General features: G+C 35.1%; 4 protein-coding genes across 6 annotated transcripts; all 4 read left to right on the top strand.

Moving 5' to 3' along the window:
* The first annotated feature begins 2,978 nt into the window (after positions 1 to 2,978).
* LOC8259591 lies at positions 2,979 to 5,763 on the top strand. Of its 2 annotated transcripts, none has more exons than XM_015720188.3 (4): positions 2,979 to 2,996; positions 3,368 to 3,708; positions 4,416 to 4,557; positions 5,405 to 5,763. In XM_015720188.3, the coding sequence occupies exons 2-4, from the start codon at positions 3,413 to 3,415 to the stop codon at positions 5,486 to 5,488; spliced, it is 522 nt and encodes a 173-aa protein (XP_015575674.1). In that variant the 5' UTR covers positions 2,979 to 2,996; positions 3,368 to 3,412; the 3' UTR covers positions 5,489 to 5,763. The 2 variants fall into 2 exon arrangements, with proteins under 2 accessions (XP_015575674.1, XP_002520725.1); XM_002520679.4 differs by lacking the exon at positions 2,979 to 2,996 and adding an exon at positions 3,131 to 3,286.
* A 228-nt stretch (positions 5,764 to 5,991) lies between these two features.
* On the top strand, positions 5,992 to 9,385 carry LOC8271084 (pre-mRNA-splicing factor 18). Its single transcript, XM_002520680.4, has 2 exons — positions 5,992 to 6,991; positions 8,776 to 9,385. Exons 1-2 carry the CDS (start codon positions 6,152 to 6,154, stop codon positions 9,187 to 9,189), a joined length of 1,254 nt encoding a protein of 417 aa, XP_002520726.1. The 5' UTR covers positions 5,992 to 6,151; the 3' UTR covers positions 9,190 to 9,385.
* Positions 9,386 to 10,190: 805 nt separating this feature from the next.
* On the top strand, positions 10,191 to 11,091 carry LOC8271085 (photosystem I reaction center subunit II, chloroplastic). Its single transcript, XM_002520681.4, has one exon. It carries the CDS (start codon positions 10,280 to 10,282, stop codon positions 10,907 to 10,909), a length of 630 nt encoding a protein of 209 aa, XP_002520727.1. The 5' UTR covers positions 10,191 to 10,279; the 3' UTR covers positions 10,910 to 11,091.
* A 1,522-nt stretch (positions 11,092 to 12,613) lies between these two features.
* On the top strand, positions 12,614 to 18,433 carry LOC8272028 (F-box protein SKIP17). 2 transcript variants are annotated; one of them, XM_048376679.1, is made up of 13 exons: positions 12,614 to 13,039; positions 13,128 to 13,303; positions 13,380 to 13,574; positions 13,664 to 13,774; positions 14,265 to 14,350; positions 14,425 to 14,546; positions 15,259 to 15,323; positions 15,412 to 15,484; positions 16,551 to 16,613; positions 16,699 to 16,763; positions 16,850 to 16,924; positions 17,070 to 17,338; positions 18,043 to 18,433. In XM_048376679.1, exons 1-12 carry the CDS (start codon positions 12,704 to 12,706, stop codon positions 17,284 to 17,286), a joined length of 1,584 nt encoding a protein of 527 aa, XP_048232636.1. In that variant the 5' UTR covers positions 12,614 to 12,703; the 3' UTR covers positions 17,287 to 17,338; positions 18,043 to 18,433. The 2 variants fall into 2 exon arrangements, with proteins under 2 accessions (XP_048232636.1, XP_048232642.1); XM_048376685.1 differs by lacking the exons at positions 13,380 to 13,574; positions 13,664 to 13,774 and having other exon boundaries at positions 12,616 to 13,039.
* Positions 18,434 to 18,734: the final 301 nt, after the last annotated feature.

The following is an 18,734-nucleotide window of genomic DNA, read 5'->3' as shown; positions in this document are numbered from 1 at the left end:
TTGGGCATCATTCTGACTTTATTTTAAATAAATTACTTTGTTCAAAATTAAATTCTAGCAATTATGATGTGTGTAAATTTTCAAAACACACGCGACTACCTTTTTCCTTGTCATCTAGTGCGTCTGAAAACGCATTTGATTTAATTCATTCTGATGTTTGGGGACCTGCCCCCGTTACTGCCTATAATCATTTCCACTATTTTGTCACATTTATTGATGATTACTCTCGCACCACCTGGATATATTTATTAAAAGGAAAAAATGAAGTTTTTTCTCGTTTTCAAGATTTCTTTAATTTCATCAAAAATCAGTATAATGCCAAACTAAAATTTTTTTCGCTCCGATAATGGTACGGAGTACGTAAATCACAATTTTTCCACTTTTCTTAAACATCATGGCATCATACATCAAACCACTTGTGTTAATACCCTCGAGCAAAATGGAGTGTCTGAACGCAAAAATTGACATCTTCTCAATGTCGCTCGCACTCTCCTTTTTCAAAATCATGTTCCTTCTATTTTTTGGTCGAATGCCCTGTTAACTGCAGCCTATCTCATCAACCGGCTCCCTACTGTCACCTTAAAAAATCTCAGCCCTCTAGAAGTTCTAAAAAATCGAAAAATAGAACTAGGCCACCTCCGAGTTTTTGGATGTGTTTGTTATGTTCATATCAAGCGCTCACACAAACTCGACAAAAGCTCAGTTAAGACCATCTTTTTAGGCTATTCCTCCACCCAAAAAGGGTACAAATGCTATGATCCTTTAAACCATAAAACTTATGTTTCTCGTGATGTCACCTTTGTGGAAACCGAACCTTACTACTCACCCTCCACCAATGTTCCCTTCCCTACTAGTCCTTGTTAGTCTTTATTTTCGCTTAACTCTGACTTCTCTCTTAGCAGCTCTGAACAGGGTTATCAGCCTCAGGAGGAGTCTCCGTCTGTCTCAAGGCCGCTTCCTTCAGGGGGAGAAACGCAGCCTCACGAAGAAGAAATTGCCTTGAGAAGATAAACTCGTCAATCTAGACCTCATGTAAAATTTAGAGACTATGTGTCTCATACGGTAACATATCCAATTCAAAAGTTCATTTCTTACAATGTCTTATCTAACCAATATCGCAACTATCTTTGTCAGATCTTAAAACACACTGAACCCATAAATTTCTACGAAGCCAACACCGACCCTAAATGGTGTAAGGCTATGGAAGAAGAACTTCATGCCTTAGAGAAAAATGACACATGGAGTATTGTCCATCTTCCAAAAGATAAAAAACCTGTGGGATGCAAATGGATATACAAGATCAAGTATAACAATAATGGAACTATTGAGAGATACAAGACCAGACTTGTAGCCCGAGGCTTCATTCAAACTTATGAAGTTGACTATCAAGAGACATTTGCTCCAGTGGCCAAAATGAATACGGTCAGAATCTTTCTCTCAATAGCAATTAATCAGGGCTGGAGCCTATTTCAAATGGATGTCAAGAATGCATTCCTACAAGGTAATTTAGAAGAAGAAGTTTACATGAGACTTCCTCCTAGTCATAAGTCAACCTCAGACACATCCATGGTATGTAAACTAAAGAAGGCTATCTATGGCCTAAAACAGTCCCCGAGGGCATGGTATGCTAAACTCAGTTGTTTTTTATTAAGTATTAATTTCAGCAAATGCGAATCTGACTCATCTATGTTCGTAAAAAATACTCTTAATCTCACCATTGTTATCTTAGTATATGTTGATGATATTATAATAACAGGAAATGATGATCAAAGTATAGAGGATGTCAAACAAAGTCTAAAACGAGAATTCGACATCAAAGATCTTGGTCAACTGTCATACTTTCTAGGCATAGAATTGGCAAAATCCAACAAGGGCTTATTTCTATCCCAAAGGAAATATACCCTCGACCTCTTGAAAGAAACTGGAAAAACAGGTGCCAAACCTGCCTTCACACCTATGGAAACCAAAGTTAAACTCAACTTAGAAGATGGAGATCTCCTAACCAACATAGGGCACTATCAGCGCTTGGTAGGAAAACTGATTTATCTTACTGTCACTAGACCTGACATTTCATTTGCAGTTAGTATAGTGAGCCAGTTCATGCATGCCCCTCGCACCAGTCATCTAGAAGCTATAGATCGAATCCTCAGATATCTCAAGGGAACTCCCGGACAAGGAATATGGATGAAGAAGAACAATACTACTAACATAGTTGGTTTTTCTGATGCAGATTGGGCTGGAAGTTGTGACAGGAAATCAACCACTGGTTACTGTGTCTTTGTAGGAGGAAACTTGGTAACATGAAAAAGTAAAAAATAAAGTGTAGTGGCCAGATCAAGCGTCGAAGCTGAATATCGTGCAATGGCTTCCACCACAAGCGAACTCATTTGGATCAAATAAGTCCTCAAGGACATGAAAGTTGCAAGTAAAGGACCAATGCAAATGCATTGCGATAATCAAGCTGCTCGGCACATCGCATCAAATCCCGTATTTCACGAACGAACCAAGCACATTGAAGTTGATTTTCACTTCATTAGAGAAAAGGTTCAAAAGGGAGAGATTGAGACTCCCTATATCAAAAGTCAAGACCAGCTGGCAGACATATTCACAAAAGCTCTTGATAAGCAGAATCATCATATGATCCTCCGCAAGATGGGTTCCATAAACTTACTCGAATCCACCTTGAGGGAGAGTGTTGAAGAAATAGGAAAAGAAGCTGAGGTCTCAGAGGCTGCACAAGCTAGGTTGCCTGTGCAGACCTATCATCACAGACCTCAGGGTAAAAAGGAGCAACCTTTCCTGCTGTGCAGGAAATGTCACTTCAACCCATACCCTTAGCAGAAAGAGCTGTTAAGCAACCGTTACAATATTTTTCCAATACAACAAATCATGTATATATATCAACATCTTCCTGTAAAGAACTCAGAATTCTTATTTTCAATACACAACACTCTTCATTGTTCTTTACAAAAACAAACCTGGGACGAAATCTTGGGGTGATGCTTTTGCAAATCTACTTGTATTAATCAATCTGCCTATGAAAACTATATTTGATGTTAAGTTGATTTTATCATATACTGATCAAAATCCATGCTACTAATAATAAAGTTTGGAGTGGATTTTAGGTTTTCTTTTCCCTATAACAGCCGTGTGTGTTTTTCTTGCTCTATACGCATGAACGATGTATTTATAAGAAAAATTAAATGGGTATTTTTGGTCCGACGTAGACAAGGATTTGAATTCTAATGGTTCCCAGATTGTTCATTGAGATTTGGTTGATTGAATTGTAAACGACGCCGGATTACTTCTTTTATTTTTCTTCTTCTTTTTGCAATGATTTAACTAATTAACGACCTTTCACTTTCAGGGCAACTAAAGAACGCTCCTCAACAGTGACCCAGAAGAACTGGAAATGGGAACATTATCTCTCTTGTTTCCTATGTCTTACTCCTTCTCTTCACCAGTGAGACTAAAGAATGATTCATCCTCAAGAACCCATCTCCGCAAACGTAGTTCATGGCCAAACATCTCTTCATACACTCTCAATTCTGCCAAAATTAGAGGCAAAACTGTAGTATTTGGAGGGAATTCAAGTGACCCTAATGAGTCCCAGTTCCTGGATGAAAATGGTGTCGTTGACGATATGGATGGCTATCTCAACTATCTTTCTCTTGAATATGATTCTGTTTGGGACACCAAGCCGTCATGGTAATTAATTAACTTTCGATCTTTATTCATTATTATGTACGACTTCCAAAAGAACTGTGAACTTAATATAGATTAAAATTTTATGTAGTTTAAGATATTTTGATATGAATTTCATATAATTATCTCTTATTCGAGTTCCACTTTTCTAGGATTTTATTTGCGAGTTCTTGAATGGGAAATAGAAATTGGGACACTGTGAAGAGGGAGTGATGGGATAACCTAGCGGTAACTGTATTATTTATTGTTTGAAATTGATTTAGTTAAGATCTTATGTGAGTTCTTGATAGCCAAATATTCTCGTTCCATAGGCCTATCAATCTCCATCCATATGTCTACCTGTTTTTGTTCATTCGGTTGCTGAGGACTCCTCAAGTTCTTATGATCTGAATTGTCAAAGTTGAGCTCTTTTGATCATCCGTTGTGAGATTTATTTTGTATAATCAGCTGTAGATATAGCAAATTTCAAATTCTCTTGAATGTTCTAATACATATGTAGGAATTGAGGCTTAAGAAGTAAAGCTAATTGCTTAAATTCCCCTTATCTATATTTAACCTTTTTTTTTTCTTTTCCTGTTGATCATTGTTCATCTAAATTCTAATGTTTTAAATTAGTCTTTCCTGTCTTCATTTGAACATACGTCACTGTTGCATCTGTGTGCTTGTTTGAAATTGTGTTAATTGATTCCTATTTATCCATTTCTCACCAGGTGTCAGCCGTGGACAATAGCAGTGACTGGAGTTTCCGGGATTGCATGCAGTTGGTTGATTTTTCACTCAGTTGTAGTGACATCGGTTGTACTCTTTTTAGTATGCAGCTGGTGGTACATTTTTCTGTATTCTTATCCTAAGGTATGATATCACCTACTAATTGATGTATACTTACTAGGTTCTCCTTTTTCTTAGCATGGTTTTTGAATTAGAAGTTACCAATCAATCATAATCTATTATCCTTGGCTTCAGTAGTATTTATAGTTGTTTTGAACTTTGGAAAGTCTGGAAAAGATTGTATACTGTTGGAAGTTAGAGCATTTTATTCATTGAAACCTCACACACACCATCAACCTCCTGTCTACTTCTGGAGCTCAAAAGTTGGAGCTACAAGGAGATGCCTGATGTTGATTTTGCAGTTAAACATATTTCTGAAACCAACGCTTTTTTGGTTAACAGAAATAGTGCTTAGATAGGCCTAAAATGGTGATATAAGGGCTGATGGCATAATGTTGCGGAACAAGGATAGTGAAAAAGTTCAGTAAAAGAAAAAGAAAAAGAAAAAGAGAAGCAATATGGAAAATTGAATTTGCAGAAAATTTGCTTGACACCTGTGCAAAATTTGTTTGTTTGCATTGGATGCTGGTCTTTAAATGGGCGTCAAGTGTCTCTAGAGATGCCTATGATATCAAGGCATCTTAAAAAGGGTGTGTTGACTTGATGCACCTTGGAGTTGTTCAAAAGAAAAGATTCTCCTCTATGAAGTTGGTTCACTGTACAATTTCAATATACATCTATCTCTTACTTTAGCATCTATGCTTGTTTTAGTATTGATTTGATTCCATCCCACTTTCAAAAATGATAGTCATGGTTGAAAGAGTTGGTTGTTGCATTTGGTATTCGATAATCCATTACAAATATAAAATCAGCAGAATTAACTGTGCAGCATTATTGAATTTCTCTTTTGTCTTTTCACATTTTTTGACAGGCATATGCAGAGATGATTGCTGAACGAAGGAAAAAAGTAACGAGTGGTTCTGAAGATACATATGGTTGGAAGAAAATTCAATGATGTAATCAAAGATTGGAACTTGAATTCTCTTCCTTCCTCTGCTTATGCTCTGCCAATACGCGGGAATGAAATTTTGTACCTGTAAACATGAGCTAGTTAGATTGAGCGCTGATTAGATCCTTCGTCGGAATGTGAAAATCATGTGCCTGTTTTAATGACGATTCACCTGTTTATGTGGTTGTGCAACAACTAACAGGGCAATGATGATGATGTCCAGAGCAGCAAACTTGTGCATATTGCTTGATATATTACAAGCTTCATATCATGCCATATAATATGCTTGCAAATGTTTATGCGGAAAGCAAAGGCAGTAAATATCTGTTTACCACAAGTAAATTATGCTCAAATCCAGTCTTCATCTGGCATCATTGCCAAGTAAAATTATTCCTTTTCTTGTTCCCGAAAGGGCATTTCACAGTTTAATTATTTATATAGAGAAAGGAATTTTGACAATTTATTTCGGGTATTTTTCTTTTTGGGTTATAAAATGAGGCTAAATTGGGTTCGCGTTGATGTTGGAAAAAAGAAATATAAAAAAAAGGGGTCACATCCGAAATATTAAAATCCCTTTCCCACGCGACGGTTTCCTAATTGACATAATTTGGTTCTGATGATAATCAAATTCTTCACCATCTGGAAGTGAAAACCCTAGAGATTAGATAGATGGATCTCCTAAAGCAAGAACTCCTCAAAAAACGCCAATCCCTAGCACAAGACACCGGCGGTAAACGAGTCTTCAAGCGTTCCGAAATCCAGCAAAAAGAAATTCAGAAACTCCGCGAACAAGAAAAACAAGAACTCGAAGCCAAAGCCAAGCGCCAATCCTCCTCCACCGAAACCGCAACCACAACAACCTCCACCTCATCAACAGCCAATACTCCATCAACCACCACCACTACCACCACCTCCGCCGCCGCCACCACATCAAAATCTCTAACCAATGAACAAAATATCGATAACCTAATCCTTCCCAAACAAGAAGTAATCCGGCGCCTCCGGTTCCTAAAACAGCCGATTACTCTCTTCGGCGAAGACGACGATGCTCGTCTTGATCGGTTAAAACATGTTTTAAAAGCTGGAATTTTTGAAGTGGATAGTGATATGACTGAAGGGCAGACGAATGATTTTCTGCGTGATATTGCGGAGTTAAGGAAGCGGCAGAAGAGTGGAATCGTGAGCGAAAGGAAGAGAAAAGATAGGGAGGAAGGCGCAGGAGAGGATGGCGAGGGAGGGGAAGGTGAGAGAGAGATGAGTGGTGATGGTGATTCCAGTGGTGGTGTGGATGCTGATAAGGATTTGAAAAGAATGAAGGCCAACTTCGAAGAGTTGTGTGATGAGGATAAGATTTTGGTGTTCTTTAAAAGGTTGTTGATTGAATGGAAACAGGAATTGGATGAGATGGCTGAAGCTGAGAAGAGGACTGCTAAAGGGAAGTCAATGGTTGCTACTTTTAAACAGTGTGCTAGGTATTTGCATCCTTTGTTCAAGTTTTGCAGGAAGAAGGTCAGTGTTTCTATTTTGAATATTATTTTTGTTTCAATGATATATTTTGTTGTCAATTGTATGCTGACACTTATAGAGTTCAAGCATAGAAAATATACTGTTAATGGACAAGGCGGTTTGACTAATGCAGTTAAGGGTTTCAATGTGTTATGAGCAGTTGATAGGAGCATATGTAATTAGTAGTAAGCTGCATTTTGCTAATTAGTTCGAGACAGCTTTATGTTGTTGGATCTAAATGAATGTTCTTATTGTTCCTTTTGCACTTGTAGTTTTCTACCAATGCCTGGATTTTTTGCTGAAGTAATATGTTAGACTACTTGCTTCTGTTTTATCTCTTTTAGAAAGTTTTAAGTTACTGTTGCATTAACTAATTTGTGTTATTTTTTTCAGAAGAGTATGCTTTAGGTGTATCAATTGTCTTGCATCTTTTCGCATGCAATCTTAGTTTAGTATTATGTTAATAGTTCAAGTGTAGATAAAATGCTTTGCCCATTGTTCTAGTGATGATTGGAACAAGCTTGATAGGCCACTGGGAATCAAGATTTTGTGAATGACATCAAACTTTCTTGTGGAGCTTGTTGGCATTAACCTATGAGGATAGGTCAGAGCTGAAAAAGAAGATTGTCTAGTCTTAATCCTACATTGCCAAAGAAAACTACACATAAAACAACTGAAATCCCCACCCTTTTTTAAAGAAATCTTGTTGTGAATCAGGATTTTGGGTGCCAACTTATAAATGTCCAAAATTAAGAACCTTCTAATATGGTCTGGAAGACCAGGAGTAAAGCATGCACCATCAGTTTTTAAAAATAGCAACAGAATAAATATCTTCAATCCTTGATATATGGATAATCTGAGTGTATAATGTCAGGGTTCCTTTTTATTTACGGTCACAAACCTATATTGAAGTCTTTCATCCGTGATATTGCTTTTATTTCATAATTGCCAGTGCCACAACTTGCAGAAAATTCTATAGCTTTGTAGTTGTAAATTGTGGTATTCAAAAGTGGTTAGAGATGACTTTTGAAGCTGCTCTTGGAACCAGTGTGGTTAATGCCTTATTCTTGTCTAAGCCTGGAAAATCGCCACTGTCTAAGCTTTTTGGCTACGGTAGATGTATGTGTTTCTTTTTTGTTAGCACTGGCCAGACAAAAATTCCTTATTTTTGTTTTGTTCTTATGTTAAGGGAGAGTCGTTGGACTGCAGTCTAGATACACCTCACAAACTGACCATGTAAACACATTCTTAAAGCTGCAGCATTTCCAAACCAATTTAGAGAAAGGTTATGCAACCAAATAAGCGCAGAAAGATCCCATTAACTGGCCTATCCTGACGATATGAACATGTTGAAGAGTGAAATCATATGAAATAGGAAAAAGAACAAGCAAAGAGAATATTTTCATGATGTTAGATTATTTGAATAACTGAATTGAAAGGGGGAGAAAGAAGATAGGGGAAGGAAGGATAAATTATTCTAATGTTTTTGGTGAAGAATGATTTCACTTTTACACTTCAGTTTTGGCTGGTCAACTTATTTTCTGCGGTGTGATTGCCTTTGAGTTTTTACTTTGTCTACCATGCTTATTACTGTGATCCTCTCTCTCTCTTTCTCTCTCTCTCTCTCGTATACACAGGAATACGAGCATGCACATGAACACAGCATACAGATATCAGATTGTGTGAAAAAAGCTCATTTTGTGCTTTCTATTTCTTTCCTCCACTATCAACAATTATGCTCACTCCTTACATATCCATATTCAACTTGTGCTATTTTCTTTATTTAGGTTCTTCCTGATGATATTCGCCAAGCCTTGCTAGTGGTGGTTGAGTGCTGCATGAAGAGAGACTACCTTGCTGCCATGGATCATTATATTAAGCTGGCAATTGGTAATGCACCATGGCCAATTGGTGTCACTATGGTTGGTATTCATGAACGTTCAGCTCGTGAGAAGATTTATACCAATAGTGTGGCCCACATTATGAATGATGAGACCACGCGCAAATATTTACAGTCTGTCAAGAGGTTGATGACCTTTTGCCAACGGCGCTATCCTACTATGCCATCTAAAGCTGTGGAGTTCAATAGCCTGGCAAATGGTAGTGATTTACAGTCTTTACTGGCAGAAGAGAGGGTTCATAGCGGTAATCAGCCTTCTGAGGGAAGACTTCAGCTAATGGCTGGTCCAGAAGAGAATTAGGTATAACGTTGGAAGTTGTATAATGATGTTCGTTTCTGTACCATTTTCTTAGTGCCATTACTTTGATGCCCTGTTGCTTGCACTGATAAATTTACTGTTGGACCCTTATGTTATATTTATCAATTTGTTCTTGGCAAGGCTGAAACATTTGCTGGAAGTGAATATCAAGAATTAGGGAAAAAAAAATTGGAGTAAAGATGAGCAATTTCTTTAGTTACTATGATCCTACGTATTATTTATTTTATGTGTGATTTGTCTGACTCCTAACAAGAACTAGGTGAATAACAAACCTTGCTTTTTTATTTTGTTGCCCAAGCAACTTGATTTCTTAGGGATTTTGATAGACCAACTTTAGGGCATCCAATTTTTTAGGATGTGACTTGCGAATTACTAGTTGGTATTTTATGATTTTCGTGATAGATTCCTACAAGATTTATGGTGTATTGCCGACTGGGTTCACAGTTTTTTCCCCTGTTATTCTACCAATCCTTAGACTTTGTGCTCTTGATGTGTTTATGTCAGGGTGAAAATGCCTTCAGATTTCATTAGTGAGGGTAGGGTGGGATTGGAAGTGAATGCCAGCTCATGGGTACCTCAGTTTTTATTTTGGCAAAACCTATTATTAATCTGTTTTATTGAGCTTTTGAAATTTCAATTTGTTTTTGTTTGTTCTATTCGATATTTATACTTTTATTTTACTTTAATTAAGAATTATTAAGTCTTCAATGATAAAAATATAAGAGAAATAAAATAAAAATTAAAAGACTTAATAAAATAAAATTAGAAAATCCAAATGATTAAAAATATATTATATCTATTTTATTTAATCACTAATATTGAGGGGCCGCCGTTGTAAGCCACCTAGGCAATTATAAAGTGATAAGATATTAAAGAAGTAGAAATTGGTGGGGGCGAAGAATCAAATTGAGAAATTATATTGGTCGAAGCATTATCAACTTATCCAAAGATCCAAATACGAAACAGCACCACTCATCCAAAAATCCTCTTTTCCTTTTCTTCCTTGTTCAGTCAGCCAAACTGATAAAACAAAAATACTAGCCACAATAGTTCCTCCCAAATTGGCAAAGTCATGGCAACCCAATCCGGTCTCTTTACTCCCACCACCATCACCGCTCCAAAACCCAACTTGATTCCATGGAAACCAACCTCTTCGTTCTCATTCACTAGCACCACAAAGCCTCTCACCTTTTCGACCACCCAAAGATCTCTCAAAGTTGCCGCTGCAGCCGAAGAGAAAACTGAAACTCCCACGAAAGAGGCCCCAGTAGGCTTCACGCCACCAGAGTTGGACCCAAGCACACCATCGCCAATCTTCGGTGGGAGCACTGGAGGGTTGCTGCGCAAGGCACAGGTTGAAGAATTCTATGTCATCACATGGGATTCCCCTAAAGAACAAATCTTTGAGATGCCAACTGGAGGCGCAGCTATTATGAGGCAGGGTCCTAACTTGCTCAAGTTGGCCAGGAAAGAGCAGTGTTTGGCTCTTGGCACTAGATTGAGATCCAAGTACAAGATCAAGTACCAGTTTTACAGGGTGTTTCCTAATGGAGAGGTGCAATATCTTCACCCTAAGGATGGAGTTTATCCTGAGAAAGTGAACCCTGGTCGTCAAGGTGTAGGCCAGAACTTTAGATCCATCGGAAAGAATGTTAGTCCTATTGAGGTTAAGTTTACTGGCAAGCAAGTTTACGACATATGATGTGATTTAGAGATGGAGTAATTGATTGTTGAATCTTGAATATGCTTTTATTGTTCATAGAAATGGTTGAGATGTGAACACTTTTATATGATGCTTGAATGATTCCTTGTTGAACCATTATCCAATTTGCAAGATCTGTAACATCAATGTTATATTTGTAACTTTTAAAACATTTCCAAGCATGATATCGTTTTCTTTTTCTTTTATTTAAATAGCAGATGCCACTTGAAATATTATGGACATCTCAATTAATCATTTCATAGATAAATCACATAAATTATACATATTTATAGGTTTATCGTCCATACGTGGGCGTCACATAGGGCTATTTTAAGAGTGATTAGTAGAATTTAAATCTTATCCGAGCCTTAAAATAAGCTAGTAGTTTATTTGTGCGTTTCACGTCTATTATTATTATATAATTATAAAATCAAGTATATAAATAAAATTTATTAAAAATTAATATTTACTATTTATTTATTATATTTTAAAAATAACAGCAAATTAGATAATTTAATTTTTTCTCAATTTTTTAATATTTTAAAATTTTATAAGCATATTAATATAAAAATTATTTTAAAAATATTTATTAATTAATATAATATTATATAAATGAATATTATCAGTATAATTAATATTATTATATTTTAGAATTATAAATAATTATATAATTAATAATTTAATTTATTAATAAATATAATATCTAAAATATTATTTTTTTAAGATTAAAGTTATTATCTGATTAGAAAACTAATATATGAGTATTTAATTAAAAATATAATTTATTAATTAATAAATTAATACAAAAAATCAATAAAATTATATATAAATTTAATTTTCATGTGTCAAAAATAAAAACTTATAAATTAGAATTATATTTAAAACTAAAACTATAAAGCACATCACCTATATTTATTTATATATTTATGAATTATCTTATTTTATCTATAAAATTATCATGAAATAAATCCAGCAGATTTTATAATAATATCTTATTTTCTATCTATTCTATAATAACTGTCATTTTTTAGTAGTTCATTCGGATTAAGAAAACATCTGCTATACTTAATTATAAGAAAAAACTACTTAAATTAGACTAAATTATCCTTTTATAGTTATTACAAAATTTATTACATCTATTCAAATATAATAATAAATAAGTTAGAAAAAATTAATGCTCTTCTAGATACATAAAAGTGACAAAAAAAATTGAAATTTTTTTAATTTGAAAAAGATACAATTAATATGAAATAAAGAGAATATATAAATATTTTGAAAGTTATTAATAAAAATTAAACTCCATAATTAATCTAGTTATGAGCTAATATGCTTTCATGTTTTCTCTTCATTTTCTTTTTATTTATTCTTAACATGGGAATCCAATTTTTTATTTTCAAAATAATGTATTATTTTTTGAAATATAATTTGATTAAGCAAACCTTAGAAAATAAGAAGAAAAGAATTGCGACATATGGTTATATAGTAAAAGTATTAGGCCATGGGCTATTGTTGCAATGAACGCAGCATGTCATGTCATCCATGATCCATAACAATGTAATTCTCAAACTCACACGTAAGTGAAACGAGGTATGTTAGAACCACAGGAGGTGATACACAAGCACGTAGGCCACCCAGCTCCACGAACTACGCAAGCGCCATGTAAACATACACGTGTCACGAAATCCCCAAAACCGTACACCATCTCTCTCTCAAAGCCTCCATTCCAATCCATCATGTCTAATCCTCCTTCTCCTTTCCCTGTTCCTCTCCCAGACACATCCACCACAACTTACTATGGATACCCTCCTCCACACCCCTACCTCCATGGCCAAGCGTCCCTGCCCCTTCACCGCAGCTACAGCCTCCACCGCCGTCGCCATGAACAACCACCAAGTGGACGGCCTTCTCCAAACATTTCTAGACCTAGCTGACTCGCCTTCTCTCTCCATCGACCTTTCGCTGGAGCATCTTCTCGAATCTTCCCCTTGCGACTCCGATCAGTCTGTCCTCATCGATCGCGCCCTTAAATTAGGTTCTATACTCCTAGAAGCGGGTAATCGCTCCTCCAGAAAACGCTCTTCCAAACATAATTCCCTTACCTGGGTCCTACCTCCCGATCTCACTATCAAGGTTCATTTTCTACTTTTTATTGTTTAATTATTTCTTTTTGTGGTTTGGTGTTTTACGAATTTGATTTAGCGAATTATTATGTGTGCAGGTGTTCTCAATGCTTGATACTCAAAGTTTATGCTATGCAGCTGCAACTTGTTCAATGTTCCACAAATGTGCAATGGATCCTTTGTGCTACGCTAATATTGACTTGACTACAGTTGTTCCTAAAGTTAATAATGCTGTTGTTTCTACAATGATTCAGCGCGCTGGAAAATCACTTCAGTAAGATTATATATTTTCTTATGTGAATTTAATTTATTAGAAGTAATTTAGCTGAATTTAAATGGTTACTCATCAGGTCACTTAAGCTTGGTATAGTACCAGGACCAACGTCGTCTCCTGGGTCCTGTGAGACATTAGTTTATAGCATCAGGAATTCAGTAGATGTATCTAATATTTCATGGAATGATAAAAGAACCAGACAAGGGAAGGAATCGTCTATTCTTACTAGATCATGCCTATACTCTTTGACTGGGGATAGTGGTGCTGCAGGGTATGTTTTAAAAACTTTGATTGAAAGAAATTTATGGTTTAATGTTGTAGCTTGATTTTTTATTGATTTTTTTTTTATTATGATGTAAGGACTCTTTTGAAAAGGTTGCACCTTTATAATATTGAAAGAATGGATAATACCTCACTTTATGGGGCGTTGTCAGCTTGCCCATCTCTCCTTGACCTGGAAATTGTTGGCCTGTAAGTTTCTCTTAGTTCAATAATATTAATATCTGTTTTAGAACATGCATAACATGGTAATGATTACTAGGTCACAAAGATGATTTAGAATTGTTACTTTGTAGTTCTTAGTGTAATTAGGTGTTGGTGTTATATATTGCTGGGAACACTAAATTAATAATTAATATTAAAAATTAAGATACGAATTAAGAATCAAAATTAACATTAACTTCGTAATCTTGTCTTCCCTGAACACGACATGTTGCCATTCAGATTAACTTTGATGCTCAATATTTATTTTTCCTTCGTTTCTCTTATGATGTTCTTTTCTAAGGTCCAGTTTGCAACTTTAGTTTTTAATTTGTGCTAATTGGATGTAATGGCATTCATTGTTGTATTTTCTGTTATTTTCATATTGAGCTCTTTTTCTTAGAAAATAAAAACTATTTTTCGCTTCCCATTGGTTGCTAAATCTGTTTGTGTTTTGGGTGGTTTTGCTGGCGTGGAGCAGACATGTTGAGCTGAGGCAAACATTGGTGTCAGTCAGCATGAATTGCCCCTTGATAGAGCGCTTGTTTTTCGAATCTTCAAAAACAGGTGCACTGTCTTCTTGATGAGGATTTTCTGTTCCATTTTCTTAAGGTTTTTTCTCACTGTTTATTTGATATCAGGGAGAGATGAAAGTTTGAAATCGCCAACCTGTGTGGATTTAGTAACTAATTGTCCAAATCTAACCTCGTTGGCCCTCAGAGGCTTTAAGCTGCATGATTGTAAAGTTCGCATTCTTGTGAAGGTATGTTGAAGAGCTGAATGACTGCAATTATCATTTTTGCAACCGCAAGTTCCCAAGTTTACATGTTTGAAAAAAAAAAAAAATTGCCATGTAAATATAGTCAGTTTACTCTCTCTCTCTGTTTGATTGCTTTCACTATGGTCAAGTGTAACAAAATGAATACACCGAGAAAGAATAGTCTATGCTGATTTGATGCTGGAGCGCTCGTGGAACTGAAAAGTATTTTTGTTTGTTGCTTGAGAGAATATCGTAGTTGTAGCCTTCAAGCACAATGCTTTGAATTTCATCTCCCATTAATTACATTACTAAAATGATATTGCTTATCTTCATGATCCTTTTCTTGTCATTTCAAAACAGTTGAATTATGATCAACACTTCATAATTTTGTGGTTGATGCATGATGCTTGTATACTGCTCTAAGGACATCTGTCCAATATTAATTCTACAAACATGATTTGGTCTAATGAGATAAGATTTGTAACCCGTATCTCTAGTTCACAAGTTGGATCATAATGAGATCTGAGCTCAATATAAAAATATGTAATATATATGTATATATTGTATTCTTGATATATATATATGTGTGTATATTGCAGAATTGAAGCTGTAATTACTTGATGGTGTTATATGTTTATATATTCTGAATAGTAGGAAATACCTTGTTCCTTGCAAGTTTGAGAGGAATTGTTGATCTTTCTGCCTTCTTGTGTAGGGATTTCGCAAACTTAAATATGTCGATTTCTCAACGTCATACTCCATTACAGGACATTTTTTGAGGTTTGTGCTTATTTGAACTAATTAATTTCCATTGATCATATAATTTCTTTATCTAGTTATAATAAGTTTGTTTACTTCTTATGAATAGGAACCTTGGAGGTAGCTCAGGTGGGAATCTTTTGGAGGTTTTGATTTTACGAGATTGCATGCATTTGAAAGAGGTGGACTGGATAATCTCCCCCCTATATATATATATATATATATATATATATTAGACTTTCTTATAATTATATTTGATAGATTAAAATATTATTAAATATTGGAAGTATTAATTTTTAGTTTATGGAATAAAAATCTTTAAATAGGATAAAATTAATATATTCAAAGTAAGTCGCATACATAAACCTAAAATCAATAAATCACTTATTATAAAAGTACAGGCTAAATACTTAGTTTTTAATTCGACGAGGAAAAGGTTATTCTCTGAAATGATTTCATGATGATAACACTTTCTTATTAATAAATGTTATAATTTTTACTTCACCTTTTTTTTTCTTCTTTTGGTGGCAAGCATAAGACAAAATTCTTAGATTCGATAACTTCTAAGATTTCAAATTTACTACCAATTATAAGCATTAAAAACAAACTCTGGCGCTATATTTGGCTGAAAATATTGAGAATTCATTTCATTTATAAATTGATTTTTCATATTTTATCTGTTAAATCATAACTATAGAATTCACTTTAAATGAAATGAATATTGTGTTTTGAATAAATTACATTAGAAGAAAAATATATAGAGATAAAAGGCACAAGAGAAGAATGAGAGAGAAAATAAACTGAAATGGTAAAGTTGAAAGTGCTATTTTAGTTTTATGAAATTTAGTGGCTTACTAATATGGATTCCTTTAGAAATTTTATCTATTTCGCCTGAATTTAATTTAGCTTTAATCATTTCCTTTGATTTAATGGATTAAAATTCTTAATGAGCTTTCATTTTACATAAACTTTGAATTTGCAAATATATGCTATAAAATTTTGTGAAATTTACTTCAACCGAACACAATGAAGGAAAATTTATATATATATATATATATATATATATATATAACATTTTTCTTCTAAATATTCTTTTTAATAATTAATAGTGTCAAAGAATTCTTTTCAAATTTTATTTATTATTGGATAATGTAGTTATAGTTTTATTAAATACTAAATATAAGAGGGCCGACTATATATATATATGAACTAATAACTCATCCATATTTGCTGCTTTGTCATGTGCAGGTGGAAGTTGCTCGATTACTGACAGCTGTTCTTACAGGAGATTTCAAGTCTCTTCGACATCTTGTGGGTTGATTGATATTGTTGATATTCTAGACATCCAGCTTGATACTTGGCTTTCTTCTAATGCTTGATTACTGTGCTTTACTAGGATGTGTCTAACAGGGAAGGCTTAGCTTCTGAAAGTGACTGGTACCATAGATGTTACAGTTTAAGGTAATAATTGATTATTCTGTATTCGTTATGCTTACAGTAGTTTCTTTGAATTGCATCTTTATCTTACATTTTGGTGGATGGTGCAGAACGATACCTGTAAAGCAGGTCTTGGAAGCAAGGCCTGATATGTGTTTGCTGGCTGATTTTCCACCAGATGGAAGGTTAGTTGATGGTTTGATGGAAAAGCAGAACTCAATCTCCATGTTTTTCTTCTCTTTAAAATGTTAAAGCAAGGAGAATAAAGGCCAAGGAAGTTTGGACTTTGGAACTAATTTTCCGTGGTTGGTTGTGGTGTGGATTTTGCAGTTTTATTGATGTAGAACAAATGATTGACAGTGAGCTAAATAGTGAAGTCAGCCTGCCATCACAATTGAGCAGTCACACGTCAGATAGTTCCCTGTTCATGAGTACATCAGAAAGCAGCTATAACAGTGACCAGAGTAGTGGCAATGAAGAAAGTAGAGACTCTGCTTACATTGTCTACGAGGAAAGTTCAGATGAAGTTGATTTCTTGGGTGTCTAGGTGAGCATTGAAGTCTAGCAAAGTCTGGGATCAGTGGCCAGCAATGCAATGGGTACCTACTCTTCTTCTCTCCCTCTCTCTCTCTCTCTCTCTCTCTCTCTCTCTCTCTCTCTCCCCCCCACGGTATTCCTCCTCTTTCACTTTCCAAGAGAGCAGAACAACTTGATATCAGAGAGTTGAATAGCAACCTGGATCATATTCTTCCTTCTTTTCCTATTATCTTCTGCTAATAACCACTTTTCATTTGGGATAGTGAGTTTTAAGTATCCTTTGAGCACCTATATACTTATCAAAAAGCTTATGTTTTTCCATCCCTCCCTTTGCAATTGAGTTAACAAAATAAGAGCACAAGATAATAACCAAGCATGGTAAACTTTGATTCTGTTTAGCTGTGAGCATGGTAAATGCATTTATATATCTGTTGCTTAAATTAATTTAGTTTTGGCAGCAGCCTCTTATGATGTAATGAGATGTAAGTAGGTTCATTTGCGTTGGAATATGTAATCTGCGTCTAAACAAGTAGTTACAGAATTGTTTTGTGATCATGAGTTTCGTCAGAATCTCCTTTGGTGGCCTTAGGGCTTTTTTTTTAATTTTTTTTTTTTTTTATCTTTTTGTGGGAGCTGTGGGATTCTGGGGACTGTGATATTTGATTTGGTGCTGGTGGTGGAGATATTGGAAATGTTTTTCCTTTTGTAGGTTGGTTTTTGAACCTTAAATAAGATTGTGTTACTTTTGTACCGCCTTAATTTCCAGGGGGAGGAAAAAGCTGAGGCAAGCTGGAAATGAACTATGGTTGAATCAACTTGTGGACATTTTGTTGTGCATGCCATCTCATTTATGTCTCCTTGATGCCTGTGGTTTTCAGAAGCTGCGGATATTCTCGTGGTTTGCTGGGAATCGTCCTCCCATCTTCTTCCCCAATTCTCCTATCTTTTTATTTTGCTCTCCGTAGTGTATTGCTTTATCTGGTAATCTTATGGGTGATGGAGGATTGGTCTAGTTTCCTCCTCTGGTGTAATTCCAGTCCAAGGAGTTGGATGATATCTTATTTGTTAATCATCCATCATGGTTCTGGCCCTACATACAGGCAAAAATTAATTGTGTATTATACTATTGAATTATTTGATACATCATGCCTTCATTAGCTGTATTTTGCACTTAAATTTCATGTTTGATCCTTCATAGAACTTGATCCAACTGGCTGTGAAGTTAATTACTTGATTCCCCGGGAAGCTGACTTTAGTTATTGACTGCTGATGAAATAGGCAAGAATCATTTTGAATTACTTCTTGGGTGATGTAGGTGTATCTTTTCCAGTGGGATCCCTATATTTGACACATTCTCAGTCTTCCTCCACCATTTTCGTAAACTCTTCTTCTCTCTCTCTGTCTTGTGTTTTTTTTTTTTTTTTTTTTTTATCATATAAAGAACCTTGCTGGATTAAA

Source organism: Ricinus communis, chromosome 1 (assembly GCF_019578655.1).
Source record: "Ricinus communis isolate WT05 ecotype wild-type chromosome 1, ASM1957865v1, whole genome shotgun sequence".
NCBI classification, from domain to species: Eukaryota; Viridiplantae; Streptophyta; class Magnoliopsida; order Malpighiales; family Euphorbiaceae; genus Ricinus; species Ricinus communis.
The sequence above is the reverse complement of the archived record's forward strand: the minus strand, read 5'-3'. Positions and strand labels throughout refer to the sequence as shown.

What these genes read in the sequence shown, in the direction of transcription:
- LOC8259591 (XM_015720188.3), top strand. Translation starts at nt 3,413, where the DNA reads ATGGGAACATTATCTCTCTTGTTTCCTATGTCTTACTCCTTCTCTTCA. An exon ending in TGGGACACCAAGCCGTCATG is followed by an intron (nt 3,709 to 4,415) that starts GTAATTAATTAA and finishes ATTTCTCACCAG; the next exon opens with GTGTCAGCCGTGGACAATAG. An exon ending in TTCTGTATTCTTATCCTAAG is followed by an intron (nt 4,558 to 5,404) that starts GTATGATATCAC and finishes ATTTTTTGACAG; the next exon opens with GCATATGCAGAGATGATTGC.
- LOC8271084 (XM_002520680.4), top strand. Translation starts at nt 6,152, where the DNA reads ATGGATCTCCTAAAGCAAGAACTCCTCAAAAAACGCCAATCCCTAGCA. An exon ending in TCAAGTTTTGCAGGAAGAAG is followed by an intron (nt 6,992 to 8,775) that starts GTCAGTGTTTCT and finishes TTCTTTATTTAG; the next exon opens with GTTCTTCCTGATGATATTCG.
- LOC8271085 (XM_002520681.4), top strand. Translation starts at nt 10,280, where the DNA reads ATGGCAACCCAATCCGGTCTCTTTACTCCCACCACCATCACCGCTCCA.
- LOC8272028 (XM_048376679.1), top strand. Translation starts at nt 12,704, where the DNA reads ATGGATACCCTCCTCCACACCCCTACCTCCATGGCCAAGCGTCCCTGC. An exon ending in GGGGATAGTGGTGCTGCAGG is followed by an intron (nt 13,575 to 13,663) that starts GTATGTTTTAAA and finishes TTATGATGTAAG; the next exon opens with GACTCTTTTGAAAAGGTTGC. An exon ending in GACCTGGAAATTGTTGGCCT is followed by an intron (nt 13,775 to 14,264) that starts GTAAGTTTCTCT and finishes GGCGTGGAGCAG; the next exon opens with ACATGTTGAGCTGAGGCAAA.